An 11366-nucleotide genomic window follows, 5' to 3' on the forward strand; every position below is an offset into this window, starting at 1 on the left:
CCCCTATGGTTTCCATCCTAAAATGGGCAGCAGGAAGGGAGGGCAATCTCCCCTATAAAGTTTTTCTCCATGTCGGCCTCCCATTGGAATATCTTTTCTCTTCATTTCATCACTCTCCACCCTCATCCTCCCATCATGCCTTCCGACGTCTCGGCCTCCCTGGTTCTTCTACTGCTGGACCTCCTCCATCGTATTTGTAACGCCTCAATTTTTGGGTACGTTAATGAGACATTTATTACATAATAAATATAGTCTGGCTCATTATTACATCATAAATACATCAAAGGGTACATTTATTCAACAAGGGAGGAATTAGGGCTCTTAACTACTGCTCCGCTTGCTTCTATATTCTGGCAAGCTTCTCGGCACCGAAGGGCTCCAAGGTGTACATCTTACCCTGTTCGTCTATGATATCTGACACATTATACCGGCGTCGCCACCCATATAATATGTCAGGGTCACCAAAAGGTAACACCGTGAGCTACAACACTCAATAGAAAATCCTTTGTAACACCCTTAAAAAATATTCTATGTATTAGAGGATTCAAATTATTTGGACCGGAATTTTTTTATTGAGATAAGGATAAATTCCAAAACTAGTAGTATATGTGCATGTGTGAAGCAACGTGTAGGCTGAACATGGAGCTAATAACAAGATTTAAAATCTGGCCATTTCATGGCTTGTACACGTGGACTTAATAGGTTAGGATTTGTACACTTGGATTTGGTTTAACTAGACAAGCAAGACTTCTATTCTGCAGAAAGCTTTAGAGAAAGGAAACATAAGGGAGGCAGCACATGAGTTCAGAGAACAAGTTCAAGGCTATGGCCTTTGTTGAAAATTCTAAGATGAAATGATATCCAATTGAGGCAAGATTTAAGTATATGGTTAAGCTGGGTGAGTGTGAGATACATGTTTCTTGGTACAATATTAATGTTGGGGTTCTTGTTGGTTGTGTTATGTGCGGTGACTGTATGTCGTGGAACTGTTTGGTATGTGGCGGGGTGACTATGCTAATAAGCTATGCCAAAAGACATGTTAGCCAATGGGCTGTGGTGAGGTTAGTGAGGTGGTACGTCACCCGTCTTACACCGAGGAGGACCGGATATGTGGTTCCTTTTATGTGGAACGTGTTATATTCGTGGTTGGTGTTATACGTGGTGATTGACGATATGCAGTTTATTTGATATTGATATTGTACACGTTATTATGTCTCACACACTCCTGGGGTCTTGTGGACTCCAGCTTGCAGGTTGGTTAGCGGGCCAGGTGCGGGCTCGTCCGAGTTGCTGCGAGAGTGAGTGTTGTTTATTTATTTTAGAAATAGTTGTAAATTGTAAAGTTTTTTTTTTTGGAATAAAAGACAGATTGTGATTTTTTTTATATCATGGTGCTCGAGGTCCTGGTCGTTATATCCTTACCCATCAACCTTACAACAGTAAATCATTTACAACAACACTAACAATCACACATCCACATTCGTTAATCATCTATCGTTGGTATCCAAGATTCTACGAGTTTCTCCTACGCAACTCATCGTAAACCGTGTCTCCATTTTCATATACAAATCAACATTTTCCAAAATCATTTGTTTAACACACCCAATCTCGGTTCCGCCGCGCCGGGTTTCCGAGTATCCTCACAATGGTTCCGTTGCGTCGGGTTCCCATTGGCACACAATTGCATTGGCTCCGTACCGCGGATAACCAAGCCACACACCCAACCTCGGTTTCGTCGCGCCGGTCTCCTGAGTATCCTCACAATGGTTCCGCCGCGCCGGATTTTCATTGGCGCACATACACACACACAACTCACATTATGCACCAAAACCGGTCATAATGTAGTTTCAAAAATATTTCCTTCCTCGGAATACATTTCCTTTCATTAACCACACTCTAGGTGCCTTGTTTCTACTTTCTCGGTTCTTGTGTCTCGATTCCATGCAAAGACTCCGCGGTAGGACAAAAGTAAGCATGAATCACTCATTGTAATCTAACAAGACCATCCAACTCCATAATATACCACAAGTAATACAATCAATTAATGTATACCATTTCAAACTCCTCGAAATATCAAAATACGAATACGTCGATGCAAATAGTAAAGTTTTAACTTTCGAAAAACCGTTCTTTCTTGGAGATCAAAACAACATACGTTATACTTGAGATGGAAAGTAAATAAAGATAACCTACTTCCTACTTGGGATGGAAGATAAGGAGATCCTACCTTACTTCTTGGCGGTAGTAACGGCTTACGGACGTCAATCGGTGGTCGGACGGAGTAACTTCCTACGGTGGTCTTCCGGTAGCTTCGAAAGAGAAGGTTTCTCTCGAAACTTGATCTTGACTAAACTACTTAAACTTTTTGGATCGAAGGGTGGTCGAGTGGTGGCTTAGTGGCTGCTTTGGTGAAGAACACAAGAAAAACACAAGAACAAGAAGAACAAAGAAAGAACAAAGGATTTCTAGAGAGAGAAGTTGAAGAATGGAAAGGTGTGAGTTGAATGGCAAGGGAATGACTCTATTTATAGCCAAAAACTTGAGCTCCCTCTCTCTCTAAGGCCCCCCCCCCCCCTCCCATACCTCAATTTTTGACACTTGTCATGCAATGTTTGAAAGATCAAAGGCCAACCCTAGGCTTGCATGGCTAGGATTTGTACCTTGGATTTGATCTTGGAAGATTTGGAAGATTTGATGGAGGGAAGGCTAGGTTGTACAAGATTTGGTGTTTAAATAATTATAGAAGGACAATGAAAGGATATATCTTGGCTAGGAAGAATATATGGCCAAGGATTTGAAAGATGTAAGAAGATCATGGTGGCACAACCCAAATCTCCTCTTTCTCTTCTCTCTCTCCCCTCTCTCTCTCGGCCTCTCCTCTCTCTCTCTCTCCCTCATCTCCTCTCTTGCACAAGTACACACACACACACATATATATACTATTATGTACAAGAAAGACATAAAAAAATATTATGTACTTTTGGTACTTTGAATCAAAGAGATTTTAAAGCCAAGATTTTCTCATTAAACAAATAAATAAGCACATGTATACTAAGTCATTACTTAGTCATCCAAGTACACATATTATATATACATAGGTACTTATGTAATCTAGGGAGATCATCTCTCCATTAAATTAATCCAATTGGGTACAAAACTCCAATATAAAAAAAATACTCCGTCCGTCCCTTTTTAAGTGTCCTGCTTCGTAACTCCAACTTATTAAAAAGATATCATCATTACACCTTTCACATCAACTTTTTCCTCCACTTTCCCTACTTACCCATCATCATTACACTTTTACTCACTAACTTTTTAAAATAAAATCTACTTTTAGGGACAAAATAGACAATATACCAACTTTTGCCCCCCTAACTTTACAAAATGGACACTTATTAAGGGATAGCCCAAAATGAAATATTGGACACACAAAAAAAGACGGAGGGAGTACCAAGGTACCTAGGGAATCTTAGGCTTTGAAATCCAAAAGTACCTACATAATATAATATAGGTACCATGTCACAAGGCAATTAGGAAAAATGACTAGTTTATTAAACCCTGGTACTAATTGAAAGAATAACCCTATTACTCAATGGATAATAAAATCTTTAGTATTTATTGTCCAATGGACAAAAGTAATAAGGAAAGTTTTATATTAAAATAACCAAAATGTCCTTCAAAGCATGTGAACAAATGCCCTATATTTAAATATAGGTGTGGTACCAAGTACCCCAATAAAAAGGCTAGGATTCTCCACATTAAATAATAATAGAGTACAAGTACTAGTTTAATCAATAAAGTACTTTAGAAATCTAGGGTTTAGATATACCCAAACATTTTAATGCATAAAAGTACATGGGAATCCAAATCTTGATTATTTAAATAAAACCTTGTACCTTGTTGGAAGATTAGTGCTATTACCCAATGGGTAATAGTTTCCCTAGTGGTTAATAACCAAAAGATAATAGAGGGGTGGGAGAATACCCAATAAACAAAGAATAAATGTATTTGCACATGTTTTTAAAACATATATAATATTATATTTATGTACTAATCCACATATTTTAATAGGAGGCCTATTGTCCAATGGACAAAGATTACCCTAACTTCTATTGACCAATGTGTAATGGTAAAAACGGTTCAAGAGGTTCAAAAGGTTCATCTAGTAACTAGGTTAGTTTGGTTCCATCAACTAGTTGGTTAGAAACTAACTAAATTGGTCAAGTAGGGTTTCTAGTCGAGAGTTAACAAATGACCAAAATCTAACTATGACGAAAATAAACAAGAAATCATATAGCCACTCAAGAGAAAATAAGTAATTTGAAATAACAACGAGATTTTTATTCGATGAAAATCGAAGTTGTTACAGTATTCGCCGTCGTCTCTGGTGGTGCGATTTAGATTTGCGGCTGTGGGCGCGGAGCTTTTGCACATGATTGAGTCGCCGGAGTTGGAGATCTATGTTGGTGGATAATGATGGTGAGTTTTTTTTTGGGTTTGCGATCCTTTGCTTTTTCTTCTCCATTTTGTGGAGGTTTTCTCTCAGGTTTCTTATTGTGAGTCTTTCTCCCGACTGAATTTCTCCTAGTTGGGTTGTTTTTGTTTGTTTTTGCAAGAAAATATTTAGTTAGTTTGTGGTATAGTTTATGAGATGAATCCTCACCGTTCTAGTTACTTGGTCCTTTGTTTAAGGACAAGTTTTCATATTGATGTAATGTTTGGTAAGAGTTATAATATCATCTGTTATCGGTTAAAAAACGAACAAAAAAAAAAGTTGGCTAATGTGTTCCTAGCATTATTGTTTAGTTTGAACGACAAATCTCACTTTATTTCTTTTCCTGTATTTTTTTCGTAAGAATATCACTTTTTAGGTGTTGTTTATCTTAGTATTTGGGATTTTTTTGGCGTTTTGCACTTGTTCAAAAAAATCGCATTTATTAATTTTGCACCAATTTTTTGTGGATTATTAATTCGTCTTGACGAGAGGAATCTAAGAAGTAATTTTTTTTTCTTTTACACAAAGACGGACTTTTTGAGCTTTATCTTGAATATTTTAAAAAATATTTGGGTAAAAGTCATAAAAATTAACTTTTTTGATATGTCTCGATGAGACAAACCAAAATCCACAAAAGTTTGACACAAGATTAAAAATTGCAAATAAAAATTTGAATAAAGACAAATTAAAAAGCCCAAAAGCTGAAAAATTAAAAAAACTAAAGAGAAACAACACCTTTCATTCGAGCAAGTAAAAGGTGTTAGAGCAAATCTACCAGCACGCCAAATTCTGTAATCCTCAATTTGAATATTTAAAATAAAAAAAAAACTCTCTACTAAAGTGGGCAAACTTTTAATGTCAAATTTTGACAAAGTTATTTCTTGCTCTAAATATGGCAACAAGCCAACAAGTACGACAATGTCAAGTGCCCGTCAATAGGTTCTAGTTCAGTTGTCATCTCCTGATCTTCTCCACATGAGAGGTCAGGGTTTGAGTCCCGTCATAGGCTTTTAGAATTCAGGATTATAGATAGTCTCTGAAACCATCCTTCTGAACTAACCTATTAACTTTCCGCTAACCCATTGATGTATACAATATTGGGAAAAAAGAAAAAAAAAGTAGTGTCCTCCCAGCAAACCTGACTAATTTTTCCACCGCACCAAACGGAAGCAACGAAATTGTTATTTTGTGAATTTTTAGCACTGTAATATGCTCATTTTGACACGAACAAATAGACTTTGACAAAATCATTTTGAATCTACCTCGTGCTACAGTAATTGAACTTTGTTTATGTACATGAGGGTACGAGGGAGACACCAATTATACTGAATTCAGATTTTCATAAATCTAAACTTATTTTTAATATAATCTGAAACATAACGACTAACGCATAATAACACTGAATTCAGATTTTGTTTTTTTGTCCTCTCATTATTTGCATAACGAGTGACACATTCTAGCAAGATTCAGGATTTTGTTTTTAATTCTTTCATTATTGGTTGCTGAATTTTAAAATGAAGTGGAAGCAACCATTTTCTATCCTTTTTTCAATGCCAATCCAGTCCGATTATGTACTTTCGTTCTAAAGGGTTTTTTCTTTTCTTTTTTTTTTTTTTTTTTTTGGGTCAACTTACGTATATTTTGACTAATCTTCTTCTCAGTCCGGTCAAAGACAAACTATTCACGCTAGAAATTCCTTTCTTAATGCTTGACCCCAAGAATCGAATCCCGATTAATTGTATGAGAACAAATCCACAACTAAACGGACTAACGTGTTAGGGCCGAGGGCTTTCTTTCTTGGAGGGGCTGTAGGGTAGAGAGAGAGAGCGCAAATGTATAGTTTTGGTAAGAAGAGAGAGAGAGCGCAAATGTATAGTTTTGGTAAGAAGAGAGAGAGAGCAAATGTTGTCCCACAGAGAGCAAATGTTGTCCCACATCATTTACCGAGGGAAAGAGGAGAGCAACGATTTGTTTGTCCATTTTTATTATTTGGAACTTATTACAAAATTATCTATATGTTTTAATTTATAATGTTTTTTTATATGCAATATGGATCTTGTTTGATAGATTTTAATTAAATCTAAAATATGATGTTTTCGAAATTATATAAAACATTATAGATTATGAGATATAGATAATTTAAAAAAAGCACGTATGTCGAAATTAGACAAATAAACTGGGATGGAGGGAGTACAATTTTGTTCACCCTCATTATCCTTTCTCTTATTAGTTGGTTGAAATGGTGTGAATTCTATTACAAAGTGATGACATGTTTATTATGCAATACGCTTTTTGATAAGCATGACATCACTTTGTGATGGGTAATATTATTTTAACCAATAAAAAGTTAGGTAATGTTCACGTGGTTAATATTATTTTAACCAATAAAAAGTTAGGTAATGTTCACTTTTTTAAGTGGAAGGTGAACAAAACTCAAGTACGTGAGAAGGGGTATAAAATTACATACCTAGACGGGGTCAATGGGTGATCAAGGGCGGGCTCATGGCCTAGGTGCGTGGCTTTCATTGCACATACTGAAAGTGCACTCGCCTAACATCTCTCCTCTGTTGAGAGACTGTACGTCTTAATTTCTGGTAGCTGGGGCCTGGGCTCTGCCGCGGCCCCTCCTCAATTCTAAATACCCACAAATTTTTTGGAGAGAAATGACTGGCATACCAACTGTTTGATTGTTTGCACGAGAGAAAGCCAGCCATCATCGAAATAGATGTTAAGATTGTGCTCCTCAATTCTCAAACCCAGAATTTTTTTGGAGAGAAATGACTGCGTACCAACTGTTTGTGTGCTTGCTTGAGAGAAAGCTATCATCGAAGGAGTAGATGTAAAGATTGTGTGACTTAATTCTGGGTTTCCCCTGCCTGATTTGTCTTCTCTGGTAGGAGAGAGAGACCCATCAGCAGAAAACAGTCAATCTACTCTCCGAATACATACCAGCTGTTCTAGTTTTTGCTATAATGCTTTGTATGGAACTTGCAGAAGAGAAGGGAAAGTAACAAAATGAATTCAATTTTGCTCCTATTTTCTCTCCAACCTTTCCTCTACTTTCTCTCTTAATTATTTTGTCCATTTTTTTTTCCTTTCCACAAGTTTCGAGCAGAGTTTAAGGGCCTGTTTGGAACTTGAGGAAATGAAAAGAAATGAAAGAAAAGTGTAGATGGAAAAGAATGAAAGTTTCTTCTGGGTTTCTGCGGCTGTTTCCGGTGGGAGCTTTCTTCAGATTAATTGCCATCGTGAATGTTTCGGTGAATTATCTAGCACCCCTAGAGGCTTTTCATTTCGTCCAACTCAATCAGTTTCTAAGTTTCTTGAGCAGGCAGGTATAGAACATTTGTATGCTAGTGATAATACAAATTTTGAGTCGGGGTAGCAAGATAACGAGCAAAGAAAACGAATTGGGACTCTTGGCTGTAATCCCGTATCAATATGGACGTGAAGAAAGGGTGGCAAATGCATCTGCCTAAATGAGCAGCAAGCAGGAAAAAAGAGAGAACTAAAGGCTCACTCTTGTTTTGAAGTCCCACATCGAGAAATTACAAAAGGTAAAGAAGCAAAGGCAGGATACAAATAAGCAACAGCGTGCAACCATACAATATACTTACCTGGACGGGGTCAATGGGTGATCAATAAGACCCATGGCCTAGGTTAGTGGCCTCCATTGCACTTAGGAGGGGTGCTCGCCTAAGGTCTACCCAAGCGGTGGAGCCTACGTCATAATTTGTGATAGCGGGGGCCTGCGTTCGCGCGGCTCCTACCCTATTCTGAAGTTTAAAGCATTTGGGTTCTAGAGGGTTAGTTATGTTGTTTGGTTACTTCTTCATGTTTTCCAATATAAATTGAAATATAGAAGTTATATTTATGATCAATGAACATCTTGACCCAATCTGTAAGGCAGCCAGCTCGAAGAGGAGTTTTTCCTTATCAGGACCTTTATTTCCTGATTTCCTGAGATGGCTTGCTGCCCATCTTAGAGGCTTATGTATTTTTTGAGATGAGATACCATGAGTCGTCATTGTTTACATCTAGGACATTCATTCGGAGTATTTGAAATATCAGCAGACTTTCTAGTTTTTTGGTGTTCTTTACGAGTTTGTGGTCAACTTGAATGCATTGATTAGTTTTCTATTATGTCTACATACGTACGCACTACTGTTGCTTTGATCTTTCGTGCATGGCTGTTGATTGCTGACCATACAGCTTCTATTGTTAGGTGTCTTCTGGAAAGAAAGCGAAGGCTATATCTAAAAGGATGAAGAAGTTGCAAGACCTTGAACAGCGGTTGCAAGAGAAGGAATTTGAGCGGGCCTTTTTCAGGGAATTCTGGCCAGACAATGTTTAATGGTTTCATTCTCTACCCCTTTCAGCTTCTTATGGTGTATGTTTCCTGAGGATTTGTTTCGCATACATCCTCGTAGGCTACCAGGCAGTGTAAATTTGTTAGCCAAGGCGTAAAATTACTTTTGGGGATTACCCATAGTTCAGCTGCCAGGACGACCACAACTGAGACGCTTGTTCAAATGCAAGGCTCGGTTTGGCTGCACCAATAGGCACCCTTGTTGCTATTTTTTCGCTCGTATGTTTGTTCTGAACTTTTTGGAGCACCTAGAGGACCAGAAAAATGCTTTATTCTTTTTAATAAAAGTTCAATTTGGATGGTAGGGAAATAAATATGCCCATCTGATTGTAACTTGGTAGCTAAAGATTCAAGGGCTATGATCAGCGCCATTGAAACTGGAACAGTTTTTGTAGGTTGGTGGGCAGTACTCGACTACTTGCAGCTTTGTCTTGAATTATATCCTGATTATTTTGTCGTGTCAGATGGAATATTTTGTTATCTCTTTTCCTGTTGCTCTGCTATGTTGTATCCGAAAATTATTACTGCTCTTGGAGCACCAAGTGGAGTACCGCCACGTGGTGCTCCAGGGTCTTCTCCATCACTCATTCAAGGTGGAGAAGGCCCTGGAGCACCATGGGTAGGTCCTCCAGAAGCACTGAAGAATCACTCTGTCGGTTCCGGGTTTTGGGTAATATTTTGATTTGGTTTATATTGCTAACCGAAAAGCCAAGTAGATCCTGGCGAACCTCATCGATAGAAACTACACAAACTGTTTTAATAATGGAGTTGAGTTGAGTTTTGTTCACCCTCCACTTAACAGAGTGAATATTACCCTTCTTCTTATAGGTTGAAATGGTCACCATAAAGTGTGTGGATCCCATAACAAAATGATGTCATGCTTTTGAAAAAGTGTATTGCATGGGTAAGACTTACACTATTTCAACGAATAAAGAGGGTAATGTTCATCCTCTTTTAAGGACTTGGGGGGCTGCTGTTCCTTCAAGGGATAGCAGCGTGCTGTCCCGGCCGAGGGGGCCCCGCTACGGTTTCCCTTCGACGATCGGAAATGTTCATTTCGTAGAGCTTGTCGAGTTAAACAAGTATGCTAAAAATCAGTTTGATCAGATATCATTAAGTGCCTAATCGAAACCTTTTTGTCTTGAAAAGAATGGATCCGAAACACTGGATCAAATCTACTAAAACCCATTATTGACAAGTTATTAGGGATGCCAAAGTGAACCGAACCGATGGGTACCCGAACCGTAACCGAAAAATTTCCCCGAACCATAACCGAAAAATTTCCCGAACCATAACCGAAAAATTTCCCGTGGGTATAGGTATGGTTGAGGCCTTGGATACCCGAATGGGTATCGGTTCGGGTATGGTTTAGCAGGTCCCCGAACCGATCCCCAAACCGAACCGAAATATATATGTATAAGAGTCCAGTGGTCGAAGTGCATATGTCTAGAAATTTAGGGACCAAATTGTTGCATGTGTTACGGTTTAAAGGCCTGGAGTGTGATAACCCTTTTCTTTATTTATAATTAGGGTTACAATTGACAGCTACAGATTCATACCAAACAGTCAAACCCACCCCCTCCTCTCTTACTGCGTTGCAGACAACCCTTCGCAGCCTCACCGCCGCTCGTCGTCGTCTCTGCTCTCTCTCTCTTTCTCTCTCTCTCAATCACACATACATGAGACACCCCACCCACCTTCTCCAATGTCGTCAAGCAAAATATTCGGTCGAATACACAGATCAAAGGCTTCGGAGATCGGCCGCTCCGGCGACATTCAAACATACGTACAGTACGTACCTCTCTCTCTCTCTCTCTCTCTCTCTCTGTTACTCCCTCTTTCTTCTCTCATCGATCAGAACCCACCCCAAGAACTTGAAATCGGACGAAATTTTCAGATCTGCCCATAGCAGTTGTCATTTGGTTCGGGGATTACCCGAACCCCGAATGGTTCGGTTATGGTTTCTTCGTGCTCTCCCCGTTCGGGTAACGGGGCGGATATGGGTAGAGGTTCGGTTTTGGGGGATTGGGTACGGAATTCCCCATATCCGCCCCGAACGCCCTGATTGCCATCCCTACAAGTTATATGTGTTCCGATCAGGCACTTAAAGATATCCGATCATACTGATTTTTTGCATACCTGTTCAAGTCGAAGAGCTCTACAAAGTGAACGTTTTCGATCGTCGGAGCGAGATCGGAGCAGGGCCCCCTCGGCCGGGACAGCACGCTGCTGTCCCTTGAGGGACAGCAGCCCCCCCAAGTCCCTCTTTTAAGGAGGGAGAACAAAATTGCACTCATCAAGTTGGGTCCAAGCCTTTGCAATGAATGTAGATAGAGATGAATTATCTTTTTTTCCAATAAAAAAGAAGGAAAAATGGAGTAATTTAAGTGGCAAAAAATTCACAGCATCCTAGACCTCTCATACCACTCCCATCTCCTTCCTCCAACATCCCTTTATTCACTAGTTCTTTATCTGATTAACAGCCTCTTTGGATAATGATTG

At 39.0% G+C, this 11366-nt stretch overlaps 1 protein-coding gene and 2 non-coding genes across 3 annotated transcripts in view; all 3 read left to right on the forward strand.

Annotated features, from left to right (window-relative positions):
- Positions 1-9143, forward strand: part of LOC131325238 (uncharacterized) — a 35130-nt gene extending 25987 nt beyond the window's left edge. Inside the window, exon 4 of the mRNA XM_058357377.1 lies at positions 8721-9143. Within this exon, the coding sequence (XP_058213360.1) occupies positions 8721-8849 (129 nt within the window). The 3' untranslated portion in view covers positions 8850-9143. The remainder of the gene's footprint in view (positions 1-8720) is intronic.
- Positions 6955-7122, forward strand: LOC131328203 (U1 spliceosomal RNA). Its single transcript, XR_009200474.1, has one exon. It is a non-coding gene; the product is annotated as a U1 spliceosomal RNA (small nuclear RNA).
- On the forward strand, positions 8105-8264 carry LOC131328093 (U1 spliceosomal RNA). Its single transcript, XR_009200375.1, has one exon. It is a non-coding gene; the product is annotated as a U1 spliceosomal RNA (small nuclear RNA).
- Positions 9144-11366: the final 2223 nt, after the last annotated feature.

This window comes from Rhododendron vialii, chromosome 5a (genome assembly GCF_030253575.1).
Source record: "Rhododendron vialii isolate Sample 1 chromosome 5a, ASM3025357v1".
Lineage (NCBI taxonomy): Eukaryota > Viridiplantae > Streptophyta > Magnoliopsida > Ericales > Ericaceae > Rhododendron > Rhododendron vialii.